This window comes from Leopardus geoffroyi, chromosome D2, assembly GCF_018350155.1.
Source record: "Leopardus geoffroyi isolate Oge1 chromosome D2, O.geoffroyi_Oge1_pat1.0, whole genome shotgun sequence".
NCBI classification, from domain to species: domain Eukaryota; kingdom Metazoa; phylum Chordata; class Mammalia; order Carnivora; family Felidae; genus Leopardus; species Leopardus geoffroyi.
Window position 1 is genome coordinate 71,472,752 of NC_059334.1, and position 25,920 is coordinate 71,498,671.

General features: G+C 45.5%; 2 protein-coding genes across 2 annotated transcripts; one reads left to right on the forward strand and one right to left on the reverse strand.

Annotated features, from left to right (window-relative positions):
* Window positions 1-1,326: 1,326 nt before the first annotated feature.
* LOC123577313 (sulfated surface glycoprotein 185-like) lies at window positions 1,327-19,995 on the reverse strand. Its single transcript, XM_045439397.1, has 5 exons — window positions 19,761-19,995; window positions 18,828-19,726; window positions 10,696-10,858; window positions 9,032-9,204; window positions 1,327-2,374 (listed from the first exon to the last, which is right to left on the reverse strand). Exons 1-3 carry the CDS (start codon window positions 19,993-19,995, stop codon window positions 10,748-10,750), a joined length of 1,245 nt encoding a protein of 414 aa, XP_045295353.1. The 3' UTR covers window positions 1,327-2,374; window positions 9,032-9,204; window positions 10,696-10,747.
* ADRB1 (adrenoceptor beta 1) lies at window positions 19,867-21,538 on the forward strand. The gene has a single exon (XM_045439001.1). It carries the CDS (start codon window positions 19,994-19,996, stop codon window positions 21,416-21,418), a length of 1,425 nt encoding a protein of 474 aa, XP_045294957.1. The 5' UTR covers window positions 19,867-19,993; the 3' UTR covers window positions 21,419-21,538.
* The last annotated feature ends 4,382 nt before the right edge of the window (window positions 21,539-25,920 follow it).

Below are 25,920 nucleotides of genomic sequence, written 5' to 3' on the forward strand. Positions count from 1 at the left end.
TTTTATTATGTTCCCATACATACTTGACATTGTATACTTTAAGGGCCGATCCAGCGGATTCAAACGTCTGAGTGCCCATAGATGATGGGTCATCCAGAAGGAGTTTATGGACACATGGCTTTTGACAGAAGGGTGGGTATTCAAAACAATATTAATGGTGAGAGGTGTTTTTTTTTTTCCTGATTATAAAATTAATACATGTTGCTGTTTTTAAAATAAAACCCAGAAAACAAAGAAAAGTTCAAGGGGAAAATGGTCTCCCATAAGCAGTGGAAGGTCATAGCAAAGGCATAGGACCCAGCATGCTGGGGACAGCAAAACCTGTGTGGGATCCTAAGGAGCCACCCAGGATCATGGGGTGGGGGCCTGAATGCCAGACCTAATTAAGAAGACAGTGGGGAGCCACTGATGGTTGTATGTTCTGGGCATCCTCGTGACAGAGTCAAGGTGCCCGTGAGGTCCCAGTGGTTCTGCTCAATTGTCACATGTGGAGCCAGAGGATATAAGGTATGCATTAACCTATCCAAGGTCATGTAGCCAGTAGATGGGAGGACGGGCAGTCCCAAACCCCATGTCCCTCACACAAAGTAGGAATTGAGTGGAACAAGACAAGGGCTGTGATTTAAAGCATCATGTGTCTAGCTGGGGCAGATACACCTTTGGCCCAGGGGAATGTATCAAAAGATTCCGTAGGCACAGAAAAAGGATCTTACTTACTTTGTAGATAAAAGACCAACTGACAGCCCAGAGACATCTACGCAGAGCAGGTACCCTTGGGTGGAGGGCACCTTCCCTGTCAGGTACCCAGAATGATATACCACTGCCAAGTTACCACCTGAATGAAGTCAGGGGCTTTGGAGCTTTGAGCGGCTTCCCTTTGGCGCTTTTCATGGGGAGTTCATGCCACTGACCCATAGCAATCGTTCTGGACTATCTATCTGGTTAAGAGCCAGCCTGCTCACCAGGTATGATGGCTGGAGCCCCCAATACATTCCCGAGACACTCCGGGATGCATTCCCAGGTTTACCATGCCCCTGGTAGATCTAGAAGTCATGCCAAGACAGGACAACATTTCAAAGGGAGATTCATGAATGTGAACAGGGGTTAACAATGTCAGATGCTACAGAAAGGGCATAGTGCACAAGGCAACTGTTTTTGACTCTTCCGGAAATCTTTGAGGAAGCGCTTCTGAATGGTAGTGGGGGGAAAAGCTGGGTTGTTTAGGGTTACAGAGGGGAAGAATCATGACTAGATAAATACATTGGGTATGATCTGCTCCTTCTAGAAGTATGTCGGTGAGGAGGAGAAGAAACATGAGCAATGGTAGTGAATCAAGAGGATTTATTCAGGACCAGGTGGGAGTCGAACTCTTCTCCTTCAACAGCGTCCAACGAATGCTTTCTCTGTGCCTCACAGATGCCAGGCGTCATCCAAGGTCTCGAGAGACAGCCACGAATACTGACAAAATTCCTGTCCCCGTGGGGCTTATATTTGGGGAAAGGGGGAGGAAGGCAGGGCACAAACACCAAAAAGTGAAAATAAACACGTAGATATAAATAAGGTAATTCCATACAAGGATGTGGAATGTCAGCGATATATTAATGAAAAAAAAAAAAAAAAAGAGAGATTGGTATGATAAGACCAAGACTGGCTGAGTTTGGGGAACGGGGTGGTCAGACAAGGACCCCCTAAGGAGGTAACACTTGAGTGGAAGCTTCAGGAGTGAGAAAGAACCACCGTGGAATTTCTGACAGAGGGACAGCAAGTTCAGGGTCCCTGTGGCAGGCACCAGCTCAAGGGACAAAGGGGCCAGTGTGGTAAAGCACAGAGAGCCAGGGAGATAGAAGGAAAGGGGAGGCAGCCAACAGATTACCATACGCCTGCGACCACAGAAGCAAGTTTGGGTTTAGTTCTAATTGCAGTGTGAAACCACTGGGGGTGTTGAAGCAGGAAAAGCTAAGTGATCTTTTTTTCTAATTATTATTTTAAGATCGTATATATCTTTTTAAAAGCCACTCTTGGCTACAGAGCAGAGAATAAACTCTAGGGGCAGGAGTGGAAGTTGCCGGCGTCTGTTGCGGGGGGTCTAGTGGGAGACCAATGGTGGCTTGGACCAAAGTAGCAGCAGGGAAAAGGTGAGCGTGTTGCAAACACAGAGCCCATAGCACTTTGCTGATGGACTGCATCTGGGGAGGGGTGGAAAGGGGCAAACTCAGGGAGAGCCCTTGGGTCTCCACCCAAGTACCTATGTGAATGGCAGTGCTATTTCCTGAGCTGGGAAGACTGGAGGAGGAGTCTGGAGGGAGTAGAGACTAACAGTCTCAGTGCTGAATAAGTCAAGTCAACTGTAAGACGTCTGAATCCCAGAAGAGATCTGAAGGAGAAAGTTGGGAGAAATCAGGCCAGGGATACAGATTTTGGAGTCATCAGTCTATGGATGTTAAAAAAAAAAAAAAAGAAAGAAAGAAAGAAAGCAGTTGGATTAAACATAGAATTACCACAGGATCCAGCAATCCCACTCCCAGGTATAGACCCCCGAGAATTGGAAATAAAACTCGTACACAAATATTCACAGCAAGACTACTGAAAATAGCCAAATGGTGGAAACAACCCAAATGGCCACCAACAGCTGGATGGATAAATGAAATGTGGAATAACCACACGACGGAATACTATTCAGCCGCGGAAAGGAAGGAAGCCTTAATACGCGCTACAAAGTGGACTGTGAACCTTGAAAACATTACGCTAGGCGAATGGTTCCATTTATACAAGAACATCCACGATAAGCAAATCCAGAGACAGAAGGCAGACGAGCAGTTGCCAGGGGTTAAGAAAGAAGCAAATGGGCAGTGGCCGCTGAATGGGTACAGAGTTTTCTCTTGGGGTGACGGAGGATGTTTTGGGACCAGACAGAGGTGGCAGTTGCACCATAATGTGAATGTAGTAAATGCCACTAAACTGCATGCTTTAAAAGGGTGGAATTTATGTTCGTGGGTATTTTACCACGCCAAAACATACATACATATATACATCACAAACAGAGGCAAGGGGATTGGACGAGGTGACCTCCGGATCAGGCAGAGACGGACAAGACAGCCCTGGACTGAGCCCCAAGCATGTGAGAATTTAAGAGGTCAGCCGGAAGAGGGATAGTCAACAAAGAAGGTTCGAAGGCACAAACGGTGACACCGGAGGAAAACCAGAGATGCTGCTGTCCTAGAACCCAAAGGGAAATGTGATGCAAGGAGAGTCAAGTGACCATCTGTGTTAAAGAGTGACTTTGTGTGCGGTTCGGGGGGGACACTGCCACATTCGCCTGCTCCGTGGCGGAACCATTTTGCACTCTGATCAGCACTGCGCCAGAGTGCTCCCGTCCGCCCTGCAATAGAGCACTGTTGCCAGACCAGCGTACCGTCCTCTCCGAGGCGGAAATAGATCCCAGGGTAGATTTCACCTGCAACTCCTCTTACTGAGAGTGAGGCTGAACGTCGTTACAGACATTCAGGGGCCACCTGTCTCTCCTCCATCGAGGGCTATCTGAGCCCGGTCTTCTTCCATTTTCTGTTGAGCTGAGAGTCTTCTCACTCTTGATCTCTAGGAGCTCTTGAAGTATCAGGGAGCTGGTCTTTTGTATCACCCCTCTCTTGAAGCTCTTCTTTCTTCGCTACCTCGAAAGTATTCTCTTCTAGGTGTTCTTTCGTCTCCAGGGTCTCATGTGAGCCTTTGGGATGCTTTCCCCTGGGTACGTGGGGTTCTCCCTGACTCGGCATTTCACATGTTAGTGCCCCCGACCCTTCGTCTCCAGCAACCTCACTTCACTACATGCCTTTCTCGGGCATCCCTCCCCTTCCATCACTGCCTCCGCCATGATTCTGATCACAACTGTGTGCTGAACTCTCCCTAAACGATGTGCAGCAGGATATTAACAAAGGACTTCTCGATGCTCAGGCTGGGCTGAGACCCCACAGCGGAGAACAAGGTGTGTTAGGCACCCAAGCATTCGAAAGAGAGGGGCTAGACCATCCACGCAGACCTTACAGAGGATGACCCAAAACACCACACAGGGGCCTGGCCTCATCATGAGGGTCTTTACCAGAGGCTTGAGCGTTGCTCTTTAGTTCTTTGCAGAGGCATGGCTCTTTCCCACCGCCCTCAAACCAAGCAGGAGGCTTTAAGAGAATCTTCTGGAGAGCCTGGCTGGTGTCTTATGGAATTGAGGGGACGCAGGATTAGCTGACTTGTGTTGGAAAAGCTCTAAAGGTGAAAGGCTGGCTTGCTGCCATGGCCCCGAGTGGGGAGAGGAGCCCTCTTGTCAATGCTGTTCCCGGTGGTGGCACCCCCCCCCCCCCAGTTAATGGTCATTTTCTCCCTGTTGGTCATGGAAATTGGAACAAAATTTTGAAAGTGTTGGAAGGGCATAATTGTTGCTTCTGCACCGTGAAGGAAACAATCAACAAAACTAAAAGGCAGCCTATGGAATAGGAGAAGATATTTACAAATGACATATCTGATAAAGGGTCAGTATCCAAAATCTATAAAGAACAGGGGCACCTGGGTGGCTCTGTCGGTTAAGCATCTGACTTCAGCTCAGGTCATGATCTCATGGCTCGTGAGTTCAAGCCCCATGTGGGGCTCTAGGCTGACAGCTTAGAGCCTGGAGCCTGTTTTGGATTCTGTGTCTTTCTCTCTCTGCCCCTCCCCTGCTTGTTCTCAATCTCTCTCTCTCTCTCTCTGTCTCTCTCTCAAAGATAAACATTAAAAATATTTTTAAAAAAAGAACTTATCAAACTCAACACCCCAAAAACAAATAATCCAGTTTAAAAATGGGCAGAAGACATAATTAGACATTTTTCCAAAGAAGACATCCAGATGGCCAACAGACACGTGAAAAGATGTTCAATATCACTCATCATCAGGGAAATACAAATCAAAACCACAATGAGATACCACCTCACACCTGTCAGAATGACTAAAATTAACAACACAGGAAACAACAGATGTTGGCAAGGATGTGAAGAAAGGGGAACCCTCTTGCACTGTTGGTGGGAATTAAAACTGATGCAGCCCAGCCACCCTGGAAAACAAAAAGTTAAAAACAGAACTACTCTATGACCCAGCCATTGCACTACTAGGAATTTACCCAAAAGATGCAAAAATACAGATTAGAAGGGGCACATGCACCCCAGTGTTTCTAGCAGCATTTTCAGTAATGGCCAGACTATGGAGAGAGCCCAAATGTCCATCAACTGTTGAATGGATAAGGAAGATGTGAGATATATATACACACACATACATACATACAATGGAATATTACTCAGCCATGAAAAAGAATGAAATCTTGCCATCTGTAACAACGTGGATGGAACTAGAGCATATTATGCTAAGTGAAATAAGTCAGAGAAAGACATATACCATATAATTTCACTCATGTGGAATTTAAGAAAAAAATAGATAAACATATGGAAAGGGAAAAAAAGAGAGGGAAGCAAAACACAAGAGACTCTTCATGATATGGAAAAACTAACAAACTGAGGACGGATGGAGGGGAGGTGGGCGGAGGATGGGCTAAATGGGGGATGGGCATTAAGGAGGGTCCTTGTCATGATGAGCACTGGGTGTTGTATGTAAATGATGAATTACTAAAGTCTATTCCCAAAACCAATATTACACTGTCTGTTAACTAACTAGAATTTAAACAAAAATTTGAAGAAAAACCCCACAAATGTAATATAATTTAATTTTTAAAAACAGAAGGGCATAATTATTGACTCTCCAGGAAGCTGAGAGGCAGACCTAACATGGTAACAGCAGAAGAGAGGAAATGCCAAACAGGCAGAATTTGGAAACTCATGGAGAACCGGCCCTGTGCATTCATGGAAAACATCCTTATAAATAAAGTTTTTACAAAAGCTAAACACAGAAAAAATTCACACGATGTTGTTGCATAGTATTCACTTAAGATTTTCTTAAATCACTTGAATTTGGATCTTAGTTTCAGAAAATGAAGCTGCTTCAAGACAGGAAAAAAATAAAAATGAGGCATTATTTTAGAGTGGTCAAGAGCTCTAGCTGGGGCGTCACACAGACCTGGGTTGGAAGTCCTGCTCCATCATTTATTAGTTGTGAAACTTGGAGCAAATCGCTCAACTTCTCTGAGCCTCAATTTCCTCCTGTACAAAGCAAACATAATACCCGACAAGGCTGTTACTAGAAGTAAATGGGATATTGCAAATGACACCCTTAGCATCGTGTCTGGTGTTCAGTCACTGGTTCTAACCAATCACGAGTGACATCCATCACTCGTCATCAGGGAGATGCAAATCAGAACCACATTGAGATATCACCTCACACCTGCTAGGATGGCTCTTATGAAAAAGACAAGGGATAACAAATGTTGGTGAGGGTGTGGAGAAAAGGGAATGCTCATGCACTGTTGGTGGGAATGTAAATTGGCAAAGCCATAATGGAAAAAAGTATGGAGGTTCCTCACAAAACTGAAACCAGAACTACCATAACATTCAGCAATCCCACTTGTGGGAAAATCAGGACCTCAAAGAGATATCTGCACTCTCGTGTTCATTGCAACTTTTCACAACAGCCAAGATGTAGAAACAACTTAAATGTCCTTTGACAGACGAAGAGATAAAGCAAATGGGGTGTATAGATACAACGGAACAGTATCTAGCTGTGACAAAAGAAGGAAATTCTGCCATTTGTGACAACAAGGATAAATCTGGAAGGCACTATTCTCTGAAATAAACTAGACAGAGAAAGACAAGTACTATAGAATCTAAAACAAAACAAAACAATAACAAAATTTCATGGAAACAGAGAATAGGAGCATTCTGACCACAAAATAGAAAAGAGTTAATTAACTATGGTAACTATATGAAGTGACAGACGTGTTGACCTCGGTGATCATTCTACAATGTATATGTATATCAAATCATCTCATTGTATACTTCGAATGTATGTACTATTGTATTCGTTATTCCTCAATGAAGTTAGAAGGAGAGAAAGAAAAAGATGGGAGGGAGGGATGGAGGGAGGGAGGGAGGGAGGGAGGAAGGAAGGAAGGAAGGAAGGAAGGAAGGAAGGAAGGAAGGAAGAAAAGGAAACTCTCTAAAGATAACTTCTTGAAGACAGGGTCCAAGTCTTCCATACAGACTTCCTATCCTACATCCCATGGCAAGTGGATTTTTACAGCTGTATATTACCATTAATACTGTGACAATAACAATACTTCAATTAACAAAAGTATAAAGATTCCAGGGGCGCCTGGGTGGCTGAGTCGGTTAAGGGTCTGACTTCGGCTCAGGTCATGATCTCGCAGTCCGTGGGTTCAAACCCTGCATCGGGCTCTGTGCTGCCAGCTCAGAGCCTGGAGCCTGCTTCGGATTCTGTGTCACCCTCTCTCTCTGCCCCATCCCCACTCACACTCTGTCTCTCTCCTTCTCTCAAAAATGAATAAACGTTAAAAAATGTTTAAAAATTCATAAAGATTCTTGGTCACTCAGGAGTGATGGCAGACATTTTACGTGGCCACAGACAATGTTTTAATAAAAAAGAAATAGGAAAAAAAAAGAAAAAGAATAAAAGAGAATGTGACATAGATCTAGGTTTCTGTTACATGGCCCTGGAAAGAATGCACATGCCCTATCATTGTATTTTACATCTTTAATTTTGGTGGGTTTGGTGCTTTCTGACGGATGCTGTTAACTTTATGGAGTTTCCAAAGAAAGTTCTCTGTAATGTGCTCTGAAGGAAACTGAGAAGAAAATAAAGCACACTGCAGTAACACAGCCTGGGAGTGCAGAAAGACTATTTGTTCATCATAAATTAAGTTAAAAATATAGTTGCACAAGCAGATGACTAAATAATATTTAGATGCACAGATTTGAGCTTTTCTTTAAGTACAAGCTTATGTAAGATTGTTCTACTGAACTAATCTCGTCATTAACAACGCTTCAATGTGACATTTTTAAACATACTGTTTCATATACATCTAAATTCATGCTGTTTACACAGCACGCACGTAGCAAATTTATCTGCAAGGAGGACTTGGCATCCCTGCAACACAGAATGTCATACTATGTTAGAGAGATCCTCGGCTTTCACACTGTGTTAGAGAGATCCTTGGATTTTATACTAAGAGAGATCCTCAGATGTTTACACTTAGGCATCCGGTTCCATATTCGGCCCCGGTAGCAGAGGCATCCAGGACAGCTGAGAGCCATTCTTTAATATCAAACGGCAACACAAATGATCAGATTGGATTCTTGGAACTTAATCAGGTGGAGTTTTTTGGTGTTTGGATTGGGGGCATAAAAGTCAAGTTCATTCGGTCTGTGGCCATGCACAGGTTAAAACATTACCAGCTGTGTCCACAGAGGACAGTTAGATGTACCACTTAGGGATGGATAAAATTAAGATGCTCGTGAGCCTCAGATTTCATCATAAATCTCAATCAATATACTGAAGGGAGTTATTTCTTAGTCAAACCCCTGCTTGCCAATATTTTAGGATCTGAATCACTTTCTCCATCAAAGTCATTACTTCGAGGTCAGAAAAATCCTGTTTTTCAGTGGATTCTATAGGAAAGAGAACCTGAGTTTATCTTGCCTCAAAGGCCAGTTTTGTTCTTCAGTTATAAAGGTTTGTTGTATCTCTCCAACCCAGTCAATCGCCGTTATGCTAGTTCTAGTTCAGGAAAAAAAAAAATTAATAATAATAATAACACCCATGTTGCAGCTGGCAAGGCCAACTGTGGGTCCACACAATGTCAGAGCAACCTGCTGAAAAGTAGTCCGTACGATCAACCAGTTGGATCAGCTGGTTTTTCTCCTCAAGCGGGAATTATTAACGTGAACCTGAATTTTTCTATTTCACTTGCAAGACAACAGTCGGGTTTCTTGGTTTGTAATGACAGCTATAAAAGAACAGCCCATTTAACCCTACCTTAAGCACACACTGACAGGGATGTGGCTGACACACGCCCCTCCCCCTCTGAATGAAGACCCAGGCTACTTACTCAGCATACATGACGTCTTGATCTGACCACAGTCAGCCTGTGGCATTCGTGCCTTTGTGCCTGGCTGTAATCCTACAACAAAGGTGACTGTTCCCACCAGGGTCTGCGTGTCACTTATCTGGGGGGCCATCTTTAGTGTGAAACATGAGAAGCCCTTCTGCTCGCCCTCAGTCCTAGAAAACATAATATAAATTCCGAGACATAAGGTGTCAAACTTTCTGACGCGTGAGTAACGTCTTGTTATGGGTTGAATGCGTCCCTCCCCGCCCCCAGAAAAAAACACGTGTTGGAGTCTCGGGACTCTCTTAGTCTCTCAGAATGTGACCTTATTTGGATCTTCAAACGTGATCTTTACAGAGGTAATGAAGACAAAATAAGGCCATTAAGATGGGTCTAATTCAATATGACTGGTGTCCTTATCAAAAGGAGAAATTTGGACACAGACCAGCACAGAAGGAAGACGGCCAGCCATAAGCCAAGGGGAGAGGCCCCGGATAGACCCTTTTCTCACAGCCCTCAGAACAAACCAACTGGCACCTTGATTTTGGACTTCTAACCGTCTAATTCACACCTCACCGATCCAGCATCATTGGAGAACGAAACAATCCATATAAATTCATTTTCTAAATAATGAAAGTGTTCTGGAAAAGAAGTCCCAAAATTTTCATAGTACTATTTCTTGATAAAGATATTTCTAAGATGCACACTGCATTTCTTTTTTTTTTTTTTAAGTTCACTTATTTTGAGAGTGAAAGAGAGAGAGAGCAGGAGAAGAGCAGAGAGAGAGAGTGAGAGAAAATCCCAAGCAGGCTCCGTGATGTCAGCACAGAGCCCGTGCAGGTCTCAAACTCACGGACCGTGAGATCATGACCTGAGCTGAAACCAAGAGTCGGACTCCTAACCGACTGAGCCAGCCAGGCACCACACACGCTGGGTTTCTTAAGCCGAGGACGGTTATACGCAATCTAAACCTTCTAAATGATGTGGGATCATCAGGTGACTGTGGGGTACAGAACACTGTCTCTGAAGTAAATGGCATCACTCGCGTCCCTGTTGTCTCACAGAAAGTTCCCAGATGTCCTCTCTGCCCGCCCCCTGCACCTTTCTTACTCCTTCGCTCCGGTTTGTTTCTCCTAGTCTGTTACGAAAGAACAGAATCCGGAAAAACAAGGCATTGAAACTGTGTCTGAAATAAAATTAAGAGTTCCGAGTTAGGATCTGAAAGACTCTCCTAGGGGCTGAACCTCAGAGACTCGGGAAAACTTCCTTTGTTGCTGACTTCTCTACCAGCAAGGGATGATATAGTAAGCCCCTTATACTCGGGATAACTGCAGGGCTCGGCTGCATGGACACAAAGCAGGTCACCAGAGAATTTTCCAGCCTCCTTGAGGTCTTAGGAATTTACACCATGAAAAGCAGCAGCTTGGATCAATACTCTCCAGGGAAATAGACTTCTCTAGCAAGAGCCCAGTGGGGCTTTCTTTTGTCATTGTTGGTTTCATATACTTGGAATATGGCTATACCATAGGATGGAACTCTCTCTGGAATGACCTTTCCATGATGCAAAATTAGTTTAGGAAATGCTAATTCCCCAAGCGGAACGATAATCAGATTAAGTGACCACAAAGGAATAAACTTGCCTTTGAAACCAAAAGAGTACTTACCGAATTAGATACTTTACTACATCCTCTCGCTTTTAAAAAAGAACACATTGATTCAATTATCCAATTTCCACTCGTTGGAAGCTGCCTTCTTTGCCACCCTTGGTTTTGCATAAAACGAAGAGTTTTCTGCTTTATGCCGTGGCCTATAGTGGTGCTGCTGGAGCGGCTGTTAAAAACAAAGCATGGGGAAGAAAAGAAAAAAAGCACCGATGTTTATTAAGTATTTACGAGAAGCCAAGCGCTATGACAGATGCCTTTATGCCCTATCTTTGCGACTCCTTCCAGACAGCGCCCGAGTAGGTGGGACATTGTTATTTCCATTAAACGGACGACGAAACGGAGGCCTGAGGTGTTCAAACAACTTGTTCCGAGTCATCCAGCTGCTAAGTGGCGGAACCTGGATTTTAACCCAGGCAGTCTGATTCCAGAGCCCGCATTCTTAATCATTAGGGTAGAGAGAGAGGTAAATGTCAAAACTAATCACCAAAATTTGGGGCACCTGGGTGGGTCAGTCAGTTGAGCATCCAACTCCTGATTTCCGCTCAGGTCAAGATCTCCCAGTTCATGAGCTGGAGCCTCGGGTTGGGCTCTTGTGCTGACAGCACGGGGCCGGCTTGGGATTCTCTCTCCCACTCTCTCTGCCCCTCCCCCACTCGTGTGCACAAGCGTGCTCTCTCTCTCTCTCTCTCTCAAAAATAAATAAACATTTGAAAACAAGAATCACTAAAATTAGCATAATCTTGCTTAAATGCCATAATATGAAATTATGTAATAAAAAGCATTCTGAAACAAAACTGCATAGGCCAGGGATATTTTCAGACTCTCCCATCCAGCCCGGCTACGCTATAAAATACTGAGCATGATTTTTTTTGCAAGGTTAACTGTGGCCTTTTAACTTACTTAATAAATTACTTTTATTCTAAGTCACTTCCCAGATGAGGATTTATGAAAACTATACATATGAGGATATATGCATGGGAATTTTATAAGCCAAGACAATATTGTGATCCACAAGATAGCTACGAAAAGGCACACAATAAATTAGTAATGGGGTGGGGGGAAGGGCGATGTGAAAAATGCTGCCACAGAGTAGTCAGCAGCAGGAGAGAGAAAAACCAGGGAGCGTGATGGAGATGATGACAAGTCAGAGTAAAATCGTCACTTCAGACATTTGCAGGATAAGTAAAGAGATATTTTCAGAACTATGCCAATACCATTTTAGTGCCTTCTCCAGGCATTTCAGAGACCCTCACAGCTCCACCTGGTTTGGAAAAGGATGCAGAATGGCCAAGCAAGTTCAGCTTTGTTTTTCATTTTCTGTTCCCGACTCCCAAGCAGCTTTATTTAGACTCTTAAATAAAATCCCCAAGGTTGTCACAACTTTTTGAGTCTTTCATTCTCAGCAAGAGTCTTCCGTGAAATCGTTTTCCAGTTACAGATTTAAAAACAAACAAAACAATAAAGCCAAATTGCTTAATTGCTTGGCTTTTCTTTGGTGTTCTTTTGTCTTCAGAGTTAGCATTCATGTGGCAGTTTTGGAAATTCACACTGAAATGTACTCACAATGAGAATTTCATTTGTGTGGCTAAATATGATTATTCTTCTAGGCCTATTATACTTAAACCAATTGAACAATACAAATAAACATTGCATGATAGAATCTCTTCACTTGTTCAGGGCTTTGTATTCCAAAAATTGCTCCATGACCTGCTCCAGGCCCCAAATATATCATGCAATTGAATTACGCTGACAAGTAGCCAGAGGTGAGCCAAAATCTGTTAAGGATGCAGGTTCTGGTAATTAAAGATTAGCTCAGGAGGCAGGAAAGTCAAGAACTCCCTTTCCCTTTCCTTGAAATCTTAAGCACGTCTCCCTCTTATGCTTCAGTTTCTCCAGATTAAAATGGGGAGAAAGGAAATCCAATAATTTCTCCGCCAGTGTAAAAAGTAATTTCTATTTAGAAGGGGTTTACAAAGAAGGGCACCGCCCCCACAACATTTAATTAGGGGATAATGCTCGAGAAACAGAAATCTACCATAGGATGAAAGTCTCTAACAGGTTTTATTCAAGGGGCTGCAAAGCTGAGGCATTGTGGAAAACAAATGGCATATCTAAGGTTGATGCGTATTTTCAAAGCACGAAGTCTGACCACACTGGTAATCAAAATCCAAGTAGCAGCAACGCGGTCTCACTAGTGTCTTCAGACTTGCCCCTTCCAAGGCATAGGACCTGACATGCCTCTATATAGTGAGTGGTTCTGGATGGGCTTTTATATAGTACATGCATAATGAGTAAGTTAACTAGAAAAATAGCTATACAATGCAAAGAAGTGAAAACACATATGAAAGAAAATACCTGTTTGGTCTACTCAAAGTACTGAATGGAGAGAAAGAAATGTAAATGATTTGGTCTACCAGCCAGAGGCTGAGCAGACAACCGGCTTCTTCCACTGGTTCCCATTGGTAATCCCGTTCGGTTGGGTGACCCAGATGCCATGTTCCATGGGTGAAAGGAAAAGACAAGGTCTTCTTTTATTTGGGAGAATCTACTAGACACAAGCTTTTAAGTGGTTCCTCTATCCCACAGGAATTTATGAAGGACCAACTACGTGGCCAGAATAAACGGGAGCTAAAATGTTTAAAAGGGATCTTTCCTCCTCTTCAGAAGCTTAACACAGGGCTTAGGGGATTCTTGGTGCTACAAACTCCTTAGTTTGGTACAACATAATCGTTTTATCCGGGACATGGTAAGATTCTGTTAAAATAAAATCTAGAGTTTTCAATAATTAGTACAGCTTGCAGTCACCAGAGGCTCTGGACTCGGGCACACTGAAGGACGACTCCCAGCCAAATGTTCTTCATGTGCAGCAATGATATTCCTGGTGCCAGGGGCACCTAAAGGTAAGATTTCAGCTGACGAGCAATCCGTTTTTATTTGTAATATAACTGAATAAAACCAGATTTGTTAATTTATTTATTTGTTTGTTTGTTTGTTTGTTTATTGAGAGACAGGGAGAGAGAGCAAGCCAGGGAGGGTCAGAGAGAGAGGGAGAGAGAATCCCAAGCAGGCTCCGTGCTGTCAGCACAGAGCCTGACGCGGGGCTCGAACCCACCAACCACGAGATCATGACCTGAGCCAAAAGCAAGAGTCGGGACGTTTACCCAACTGAGCCACCCAGGTGCCCCAAGAACAGAATTTTTGAAAGTTGGCTTTAGTTTTATATTGCACTGCCTTCCTCTTTTTTTTTTTTTTTTTTTTTTTAAGTTACTAGCCATGGCACTAAGTAGATGACTTGAGGGAAAAAATTCTTCCTTTACTTCTAATATTTCACCACTGAAATACTTTAAAGGAATTTATTTCAGGGACTCAAATAAACAACTACCTTTAAAAAAATAGAATAGGGCATATACTAGGGAAGGGCACACAAGAAAAGGGAGGGGGGGACTTTTTTTTAAAAAGATAATTTACCAAAGATAAAAGTATTTAAACACAGTTCACTCTGATCCAGCCTCTGAGTCATATTAATGTCTGGTGCGAGAAAAGAGTCCAACTGATAAAGAGAAGCTTATTTAACTCAATGGACTTCTCATACGAGCAAACTGACCCCTTTCATGTGCTGAAATGTCATGAGGATTGGATCAGACGGAATTTGACGTGTTACAAACACACGGTGCTATGTGAGATTTCAAGAAGCTTTCGCATACATTCACATACATTTACCATGAACCAACGGTAAATCCGTTTTAAAGATGAAGCCACTGCAGAAGGTCAAACCAAAAAGTGACAAAGCCAGGATGCAAACCTGGATCTTCTGCCTCCCGGGTCGGAACACTTTCCAGTACAGCCAAATTTTGAAAAATATTTTTATTGGCTCTAGCGTTGTTCAGTGTAGTCATTGGACACACCAGGAAGAGGAGGAGGTGGGAAAGAGGGAGGAAGTGGGAGAGAGCTTTTGAATTTTCCAAACAGTCCAGGCTTCGCAGTGATTACACTGTCCTCGTTCTTATCACAATGGATGGAGTTGCTTGCCCCTGTGTAAATTGTGGCTGCCAACCCAGCATATGACCTTAAGTGCCAGCCACGGGTGCAGGCTGTTCTTTGGTTAGTTAGCCCTGAGTGACTGTTTTAGCAGTTTTGCTTTATGGGAAAAGTTGTGTATCTGTCCTCTGAAACAGCCGCTTGAGCTCTGATTAACAAATCCCGCCACTTACCATCAGCCTCAAGGCAAATTTTGCTAACTTACCGGTTTGATACACTTCTTGGGGCTTTGCTTGGAAATTCCCCCCAAGATGTCCTTTGGCCCACATCCCAGCAGTTGTCCAGTTGGGCTATTAACTCTCATTTTTATCAAACTAGTCAAAACTCAACGCAAGAATGGAAACGTGTTAGCCAAGCTCATGGCTTACAACCACAGGTGGGTGTAAATACTACCAATCACTCCTGGGCAGACCTTTAATTCAATCTAGAACTTGAAATGAGATTCCAGTCATCAGCTATCCTCACAGAGCAGAAATGCCTGTATATATGGTATCACAAATGAAGGCTGAGGAAAAAGGTCATTCACCTGAAATATTTATGAAGATTAGGCCGTGCTTTTCATCGATGCGGACTTATGTGACCCCTTTCGAAAACCCATGACGTGTGTCCCACTTCATTCATTACTGAGTATGATATAGATTTATTTATCTCATGAGCCTACCTTGAATTTTATAGTTTGTAATGCTTACATGAAAAAGTGGACTGGACTATAGGAATATGAATTTTTACTGTAAATTCTAAGCATGAGGGAAGACTGTAACTCCAAAAACACTCAATTATGTCTCCATACTAGTAAAAATGAGATTTTAATTAATTAAACATTAACTATTTATGACTCAAAGCTTAATGTGAATTAAGTAAATATGAATAAACATGGGAAATATAAAAACTATGGGACAGTTCTGGCTCTAGAGCTTACAATCCACATGAGAAGAGAAAAGAAAAACAGATGAAAATTAGGAAAACAATATAAGAGGTGTCGAAAGGCGATATATTGTTAATTGCCTTGTGAAATGCAATTAGCAAAGTAATTACTATAGGTGGAGGAAGGAGGGATCATTTCCAGAAACAGTGGGCAGGGATGATTGTAAAATAAATAAATAAAAAACATACCAGCCAAATCTTGAATACTGAATCCATTGAAATGGACATAAGGGAGGAGATTCTTAGTGGAAAGAACCCCATAAGAATGAGAAAGACCACAGATGCAAAAAAGAAAAAAGAAAAAAAAAGACGAAGAGTACAGATCCAAAAAGGAAAAAGAACACAGAACTGCAAGTTAGGGTGACAGGGACAAGATAATTCTAGAAAGGCCATTTGGAACTGGACTTTTAAATGCCAAGTTGAGGAGTTAAGGTTTCTGAACACAAAAGCATCTTCCTTCAAAGCAGCATTTTAGAAATATTAACTTGACTATGGTATCCCAGATTAAATGGAGCAGGGAGATACAGAGACTGGGAGATCAAAGGGAAACCGTGGCACATTCAGATATGGAACGATGCGAGAGGGATGGAACAGAGGTGGGGGTAGGAAACGGGAGGGGGAAGAAGCCTACTACCTCTCCACGCGCTTATCAGCATTTATCTTTGGAGCTTTCTGTTGTTTTGGAGACTACTGTCCAATCAGTGGGTTCCTAAGAACTGATTCCTTTCTGCAATCTCCAGGAGGGAATGGGGACGTGGCGGAGTTTCATTTTGAATTTGCAACATGTGATACCTGTATAAGGGGATATGTTGTACCTTTTCTTCTTAATCTATATCCTCCTCTAAGGGCAAAAAGAAAGCTCAAAAAGGTCCCCCCAAAAGCGTCATGGAATGTAGGATTTAAAGGAGATCTGAGAACATGTTATTTAAAAGAAAGCTAACTCCGGGGTGCCTGGGTGGCTCAGTCAGTTGAGCGGCAGACTTCAGCTCAGGTCATGGTCCCACAGATCATGGGTTTGATCCCCGCGTTGGGCTCTGTGCTGATAGCTCAGAGCCTGGAGCCTGCTTCGGTTTCTGAGTCTCCCTCTCTCTCTGCCCCTCTCCCAATCATAGTCAGTCCTTCTCCATCAAAAATAAGCAAACATTAAAATAAAAAAAATTTTTAAACTTAAAAAAAAAAAGAAAGCCAACTCTAGTTGAGCACAGACTATTTCAAACTTTTCCATAAGTATAACTGAAAGAAAGCCTCAAAATGCCAGGGACCCCTTTACGCCTGCAGCTCTATGTTGGAACTCCTATTAAAATAACCTTCTGGTTTTGGGGCACCTGGGTGGCTCAGTCGGTTGAGCGTCGGACCTCAGCTCAGGTCATGATCACACGGTCCGTGAGTTCGAGCCCCGCGTCAGGCTCCGTGCTGACAGCTCAGAGCCTGGAGCCCGCTTTGGATTCTGTGTCTCCCTCTCTCTCTGACCCTTCCCCATTCATGCTCCGTCTCTCTCTCTCTGTCTCAAAAATAAATAAACATTAAAAAAAATTTTTTTAAATAAACTTCTGGTTTTGAATATTTGTGATTTAATGTATTTATTATCCAGAAATTTGGGGAAATTTGACGTATCTCTGATTTAACAGGAAAAAAAAGTTTCAGGAGAGTTTTGTGGCAAGTCAAATCTCACGCTCAAATACATGGTATGTTTACACATGTACGTACATACGCAAATACGTGTATCTATACATAATATCTATGCATGCAAATACATAGATATTTATACCTATGGTAACGTTACTGGCATCCAGGCCTCTGTACTGAACCTCTCCAACCATGTTCTGGCTTTATCGCTCACAGAAATGCAATCCCCTGGCCCATCATGGGCACTTAAGCTTGGCACACAGTATTCCAGTAACACCTCTTGACAGAAGATGGAACAGGATAGAAGGTCTCCTCCCACATTCCCTACACCTCACTCCATGGCCGGGCACTCACAACCCCTTTCCTGGGCAGCGTCAGATTCAACTCTTTCCCACCCCTCGGCTATTTTGAGGCTGTCTTTCGAGGGAGGAGGGAACAGAAGGAAGCCTGAAGGGGAGACAAGTTTGCAGTGACAGGTAACTAAGGCTCTCTCGTGAGCTTACTCTAAACTCAGGGTGCCGTCCCTGTCCCTCCCCTCTTTCTAGCCCTCCTCCTTTCCTTGTTCCCCCTTCTCAACCTTCCCGACTTGGCAGAACTAGGCTGCCAAGTCCTGGCGCAAAAGGGTGAATAAACAAATCACCCACACCCACCCGCCCTGAAACACTGATTGACTATCCAGTTTGGGCCTAAAGCAAATTTACGTTTGGATTTAAGTTAAGAGAAGGTAGTTAAAACTGCTTGACTTTATAAACTGAATCAGCATTGCTTTTAAGCTCCCGACTGGGGTTGCTGTGAAATTCAGTCTCTCTCTGCAAGGTAACAATTTGAGTTTGGTCCAGATGTTGGGGTTCCTTCCAGACTGTATTCTTTTTCTTCCAATGCTAGGAAGATACCCAGTGTGAGCATTGTATAACGTTTTCATGCACCCTTACACGGGTATTTAGAAGCTGTTTACTTCTCAAGGATTCCATTAAAGGCTTTTTATTTTCAAGGCTGAGCTGAGGACGTCACCATGGCCAGAATAGAGAGGGGGCTTGCAGTCCCACTGTTACACTGTGTTCATGGTGGCTGTTCCCTACATAGAATCCACCCACAGCTAGGCTAACAACTCACCAATTTCAAACTGATTCATTGGCCGACTGGAAAACCAGGGCTAGAACTTTAAACGCTATAGGATATTAGCCCTCCTGAGTATTTACATATTTTCTCCTCTCATCCCTCCAAAACTAATCCTAGAGTTTTGAGAATCTGGGAACTTGGGCAAAGGAGAAAACAGGCAAGCCGAGCGCGAGGAATCTGAAATGTCAGCTCATGACGTCAACCAAAACGAACAGCACCTTTTTGTTTGCAGTGACCCAGCTCAAAATATAAAACCATGTGAGTAATAAAACACAAAATACAGGTGTTATCACTGAACGTGGAGAGTCTGAAATGCAATCAAATGTGTTCCTTGTTCTTGGCGGTGTCATTTACTCTACGTTCACACTTGTGTTTCCCTGAGCCTCTCTTTTTAATATCGACACACACCGTGGCGTCATACTCACGTAGTAATTAGCTGGGGCTGAGGAGCCTGTGATTTTCCAACTGGTCCTCAGCGTTAGCTGTTCAGATGCACAAACCTTCGCTTGCCTTCTGCGTCTACTGCACTGGAACAGAAGCTCCTTGCAGGAAGAGCTCTCACAGAGAGCGTTCTTGACAGATGCCAGGTTTGCTCCGGCAAGGCGGCAAGGCGCTCTGCTGGAAAGTTTTCCTCTAACCACTGACACCCGCCTCCGGTCCCCCGAGCTGGCAGGACGCAGGCTGGCTGGGTCCCCTCTTGACGGGGGAAGGGTTTTACAACACACTCTGCAAGGCTGCCGGATCCGAGAAACAACCCGGCAGCCGAACTCCTCCAACCCCAGAGGACAGACTGTCCGAGGCGCTCCGGCGCTGGGAGAACGCCGAGGCCCCCTCCCCGCTAAGGCGAACACGCGCTCGGCTCGGCAGGGAACCTGGGCACTGGAGGTGGAGAGGATGCCGGTGGAGCGGGGGCGCAAGGAGGGAGCCAAACGCCAGAGGCAGAAAGGGCGCGGGAGGGGGCGGACTGCGGGAGAGAGTGGGAGCTTCGGGGAGCGGCGGGGACGGGGGTGGGAGCCGGGCGCAGTGGTGGGGTAGAAGGGCACGGGGCCCCGGAGCCCGCGAGCGCGGGAAGGGCGCGCCCGCAGGAACCGGCGGGGGCGGGGGCGGCGCTCGTGCGGCGATCTGCCCCCGGACTCCCCCGAGCAGCAGAACGGCCGGTGGGAGGGGGGTGCGGGAGGTGGGAGGGTGCGGGGGGTGGGGGGGGAAACAAGATAGGGGCGTGCCTTTGCCCGGATTGGCTGCAGGAGCCTGACGCGAGGTCCCGGGGGTTGGCTTGGGGGAGTGGGAGCGGGGTGGGGTGGGTGCTGGGTGCCGGGGCTGCGGGCTCAGCACGCTCAGAAACATGCTGAGGTCCCGGCGGCTGTTCCAGCAGCGGCAGCGGCTCCAGCAGCAGCGGCGGCGGCGGCGGCGGCGACAGCGCACGGCTCCGGCGGGGAAGGCGCCCGGCGCCCATGCCTCCGGCCCCGCGCAGCGGCTGCCCTGACCTGGCCGCGACCTCCCTCCGCGCGCCCCGCCGCCCGGGCCCCTTGGGTGTTCCCCAACCACGGCCCAGCCCCGCCACACCCCCCGCCCCCGGCCTCCGCAGCTCGGCATGGGCGCGGGGGCGCTCGCCCTGGGCGCCTCCGAGCCCTGCAACCTGTCGTCGGCCGCGCCGCTCCCCGACGGCGCGGCCACGGCGGCGCGACTGCTGGTGCCCGCGTCGCCGTCCGCCTCGCCGCTGACCCCGACCAGCGAGGGCCCCGCGCCGCTGTCACAGCAGTGGACGGCGGGCATAGGCCTGCTGATGGCGCTCATCGTGCTGCTCATCGTGGCGGGCAACGTCCTGGTGATCGTGGCCATCGCCAAGACGCCGCGGCTGCAGACGCTCACCAACCTCTTCATCATGTCCCTGGCCAGCGCCGACCTCGTCATGGGGCTGCTGGTGGTGCCGTTCGGGGCCACCATCGTCATGCGGGGCCGCTGGGAGTACGGCTCCTTCTTCTGCGAGCTCTGGACCTCGGTGGATGTGCTGTGCGTGACGGCCAGCATCGAGACCCTGTGTGTCATCGCCCTGGACCGCTACCTCGCCATCACGTCGCCCTTCCGCTACCAGAGCCTGCTGACCCGCGCGCGGGCGCGGGCCCTGGTGTGCACCGTGTGGGCCATCTCGGCCCTGGTGTCCTTCCTGCCCATCCTCATGCACTGGTGGCGGGCCGAGGGCGACGAGGCGCGCCGCTGCTACAACGACCCCAAGTGCTGCGATTTCGTCACCAACCGGGCCTACGCCATCGCCTCGTCCGTCGTGTCCTTCTACGTGCCCCTGTGCATCATGGCCTTCGTGTACCTGCGGGTGTTCCGCGAGGCCCAGAAGCAGGTGAAGAAGATCGACAGCTGCGAGCGCCGCTTCCTCAGCGGCCCGGCGCGGCCCCCCTCGCCCGCGCCCGCGCCCGGCTCCCCGCGCCCCGCGGCCACCGCCGCCGCCGCCGCCGCCGCCGCCCCGCTGGCCAACGGGCGCATCAGCAAGCGGCGGCCCTCGCGCCTCGTGGCCCTGCGCGAACAGAAGGCGCTCAAGACGCTGGGCATCATCATGGGCGTGTTCACGCTCTGCTGGCTGCCCTTCTTCCTGGCCAACGTGGTCAAGGCCTTCCACCGCGACCTGGTGCCCGACCGCCTCTTCGTCTTCTTCAACTGGCTGGGCTACGCCAACTCGGCCTTCAACCCCATCATCTACTGCCGCAGCCCCGACTTCCGCAAGGCCTTCCAGCGCCTGCTCTGCTTCGCGCGCCGGGCCGCCCGCGGGGGCCACGCGGCCGCCGGCGACCGGCCGCGCGCCTCCGGCTGCCTGCCGGGGACCCGGCCGCCGCCGTCGCCAGGGGCCGCCTCGGACGACGACGACGACGACGACGTCGGGGCCGCGCCGCCCGCGCGCCTGCTGGAGCCCTGGGCCGGCTGCAACGGCGGGGCGGCGGCGGCGGACAGCGACTCGAGCCTGGACGAGCCGGGCCGCCCCGCGGGCGCCTCGGAATCCAAGGTGTAGGGTCCCGCCGCCCGCGCCTCCCTCCCCCCTCCCCCGCCCGCGCCCCGGGAGCGAGAACGCCCAGGCGCCCCCACTGGCTTCCCAGGGGAGAGAGATCCGTGTTTACGCAAGCCCCAGAGCAGGTGAACTCAAAGCCCGCAAACCTGGTCTGAATCCTCCAAGGCGAACGCAAAAGCCGCGGACCGTTGCACAGAAAGGAAAGTTTGGGGAGGGCTGGGAGAGTGGCTTGCAGATTTGTCTTGGTTCTTTTTTTCTGTGCGTGCTTCGGCCTTCTTTGGTGTGTGCGTGTGATGCATCTTCCGTTTGGGGGGGTTGTCTCCCCCCCCACCCCCCCACCCCCACTTCCAGGTGGTTTTTGACACTTGCTTCGAGGACTGGGTAGTAGAAAGGAGAAGCAGGGAGTCTATCAACTGGGCTTCCGTCCCATTCCCGGGAACAGGAGCAGTCAACCGGAGAGAGAAGGGGGAATGACAGTTGTCAGGACATGTTCCCTTTGCTTTCCAGAGAAAGTTCCTGTTAATTCCTGAGTAATGATGGTTCCTGTTCTTAAAGCAGAGGGAAAGGATGGATGCAAAGGAACGTTTCAAGAAATTTTAAGCTATTCTTGGAACAAGCGTCACCTTGCTTTCTGTTTGTAGGGCAAACCTGCAGTCCCCGCGCGCCTCGGTGGTCAGGCTGAGGGGTTTCTACCTCACACTGTGCAAATTGCACAGCAAGATAGAAAGACTTGTTTATATTAAACAGCTTATTTATGTATCAATATTAGTTGGGAGGACCAGGCGCTGAGCCTCTGTGACATGTAACTCTGTCCATTGAAGACAGGACAGAAAAACAAAAACAAAAAACAAAAACAAGAGGAAACAGTTCAGATTACTGCACACATGGGTTAAAAAAAAAAAACAAAAAAAAACACAAAAAAAAAACACAAAAAAAACAAAAACAACAACAACGACAAACAAAACAAAGAGTGGTTCCAAATCCCATTTTGCACAGTGTTAGGAATCGTAATGTCCACAGAAGGTATGACTTGCACAAAAAGAAATCAAATATTTTTTAAAGGGGAAGGGGGCAGATCTTAAAAAACTAAAATAAAATTCAAAACTCTACTTCTGTTGTCTGTTATGTTCTTGAGCTAATGATTTGTTGGAAAAATACATTTTTATACTCTTATCATGGTACTGTAACTGTATCCATATTATAAATATAATTATCTTAAGGATTTTTATCATTATTTTTTTATGTCCAAGTGCCCACGTGAATCTGCTGGTAAAATTTAGCACCCGCCTGTAAATTGTATTTCCTCCGTGTGTTTTACCAAGTATTTATACTCTGGTGCAACTAACTACTGTGTGAGGGATTGGTCCATGTGCAATAAATACCAATGAAGCACAATCAAGATTACGTACCGCGTGTCTGTAAAGGGTCAGTGATAATGGAAAAGACAGTTTGTTTTGTTCAAAATATAGGCTGGGTTTCCCATAGAGCTCTTTTAATAGCTTTTCATGACTCAGTAACATAGCAAAATGCCTCTAGACCAAATAAGGCATGCACCTACTGAGAGCTGCAGACTTGCCCTAAATTTTCACAGCCGGATTCAAGGTATTCTAGACTACTGAGAGATGTTTTCAAGATCCCATCTGCTGCACTTGACTTAAGAAGTAACATTTGGGATGGTGTAGCTTAAAAAAAAAAAAAAAAAAAAATGATACAGCCAGGTAGCTCAACTGCAATTTTGCACAGAAACGCAGGAGGAAAAAAAAAAAAAAACCCAACTCCTTGAATAATCAGTCGCCTACTTGCAATGAGGTAAGTGGCTTCCACAGCTTGTTTGTGTTTTCCAATAGTAAATCACAGCCTACAGATGACAATCAGTGTGTACAGATTTCTCCAATGGCTGTTTAGCATGAACACTGCTTTTATGCTTAAGTAAAAATGTATAAAAACAGCTTTTAAGTAAACGTTTTTCTTCTCTTGTATGATTAAATAGACCATTTTCCCAGGATTTTAGGGTGGGAAGGTCACAGGAAAAGGCAAATGTGAAAATTTGTAATTTCCTAGCAAAGTTGTGACACCCAAATGGATAGGATATTTGTCATAAAGTTGATTCCTCAAGAAAGATTAGTGAAATTCCAGCCTGGGATCGATTCTGCACTCTCCAAAATAAGTATTTATCTTTGTATTTTTAAGCAAGCTTTATATTTCATGACTGTAAAGAAACCAAAGTGAAGAGTATAAAGTTTTTGACTCATACTGAACTTTCTGATGAAGAAACTATTTTCTCAGGAAAGTCAAGATTGATTATCCTTTTTTTGCAGTGGAATATTCTAAAGACCAGGAGACAGTCTTCTGAGAAAGGCTAATGATGTAGATGTTTTAGAGACCAACAGAAGGTTGTATGAACAAAAGCTGCTATGAAGTTTAACCCCTTTAGAAAGAAAGAAAGAGGAAGGAAGGAAGGGAGGAAGGGAGGAAGGGAGGAAGGGAGGAAGAGAGGAAGGGAGGGGGGAGGGAGGAAGGAAGGAAGGAAGGAAGGAGGGAGGGAGGGAGGAAAGTGGGGAGGGGGAAGATGGCAACACTTATTTAAAAATACAAAGAAAAATACTGAAAGAAACTTAGTTTGGACAGTATAAAATGGACCTCAGAATGAAATCTCACTCACTCCCCAGGGAAAAAACAGAGCCCACTTCATCCTCAGTTACCCCACTATGAGTATGTACGATGCATTTTGTAAGGCGTTTTGTTCTTTATTTTAATTTATAGCAGACAATTAATAGACAACACCTACAGTTTTATCTGGAGAACATTCAAGTACCAGGTTAATGCTTCACTCTCTGACTTCCTCACTGTTATTTTGTTTAAATAAGTCTTTGCATTTAAATAAAAAGACATTTTTCCAGGCCCATCAAACCTCAGGTTTTAAAATCATGGAACGCTTTTAAACTTTAACAAACAAACAAATATATATAATTTAACTACGTAGTCTAAACTCTTCAGTGAATTAGAAGAGACAGCTATAATCTTGGGACCAGTTTTATATATTTGTAGGAAATGGGAAAAGATTTTTCTATGATCCCTTGAGTCCCCTAAGGATTACAAGGATTCGGAAACAGACTGTGTCGGTGATTCCAACTACCCATGAATACTACTTTTTGTTATTTTTGAAGAAGACAGACATTGATTTGCAATAGAAATGCAGGAAGCTGGGCTGTCAACCCCAACAGCTGTGGCAATGGGAGGAGAGAACTGCCAATCCTGTTTAATCTGGTAAAATAATACACACCAGAAGTGACAGAGGAAAGCAATGAATACGCAGAAAGTCAACCTGATGCCATGGGCTTGTGTGTCACGAGTTCCAAAGGCATAAACCTTAAAATTAAAAGAGTGACCTTCTATGTGATCGAGATTCGTTGATCCTCGCTGCATTGGAAATTCTGTTTCCACTGCACGCTGCAAAGTACTCTAGTGTAACAAGATATTCCAGCCACTATAAATTCTCCCTCCAAAGAAGAAATGTATAATTGGTATAGCACATAGCTGAATCCCTTGGTGAACTTGTCTATATAAAACTTTGCAAATGGAGTTTATTTTTTCAGTCCATTCTTTCTTTGGAACTGGAATTATTAATAACTTCTTTTTCAGAATTATTAATAACTTCTAAATGGCTATTGTGAAACCTTTCCTTGTTAAAGCACATTTTCCTAGCTTATTTTGATTTTGCATTTTGAACATGCTAACTTCCTCTGGCAAATATGTAACGCTGCCAGACGGGAATTCTACACCGAAAGTTATCAGGATGATATTATCATTTAAGTTTTTAGCAAGAGCTTCTAAGTCAGGGTCTAATGGAAAATTATGAAGTTTTGCTGCCATATGTGAAGAGCTTTAAAAGAATTTCTTTAACAAAGCTGGACCCATTAGTTCTTTTGAAGGGAAAGCATAAATAAAAAACCTTAGCACTAATTCAAATTAAACACATTGGCACAGATAATTTAGTTTTATTCGTACGTTTCTGGCATAATGTGCTGAGAAATACTAATTCTTTTGAATCCCTGCCAATTTGCTACTAATCAAAATGGAGAAGATATGCACTGTTTGGATTATACCTAAAAATAGTCGTGCTACAGTCGCATCAGCAAATGGAATTAAATTAATTTCTCTTTCTTCCTCTTCGCACATACCCTCCATATTATTTACATTTCCATCAAGAAAATTGCTTCTGAATCCTCAGAATTTGTGATTCAGTGTGTCCCAAATTGCATTGCTACATTGCAATGATTTTTAAGCAAAACCCCATGGAACTATTTTCTGAGAAATACACCTCTCCTGAAATTCCCACTTTCACCTTGCTCTCATTTAAAGGGTCTCTACTAAATAGCCCTCATAATGTAATCAAAGGGAAATCTAATTGTTCTAAAGACAGACTGGAAAAACAGCAGCCCCAAGGAGAAGCTTATGCCATAAGGTCATAGTTAGAGCATGATCTTTGCCGTAATGTCAGCAGG

Coding starts and splice junctions, on each gene's coding strand:
- LOC123577313 (XM_045439397.1), bottom strand. CDS start 19,995: ATGCCGAGCTGCGGAGGCCGGGGGCGGGGGGTGTGGCGGGGCTGGGCC. Junction 19,727..19,760: donor CTGCCGCTGCTGGAACAGCC/GCCGGGACCTCA, acceptor GAGCGTGCTGAG/CCCGCAGCCCCGGCACCCAG. Junction 10,859..18,827: donor CAGCCCCAGCTAATTACTAC/GTGAGTATGACG, acceptor TTTTAACAGCCG/CTCCAGCAGCACCACTATAG.
- ADRB1 (XM_045439001.1), top strand. CDS start 19,994: ATGGGCGCGGGGGCGCTCGCCCTGGGCGCCTCCGAGCCCTGCAACCTG.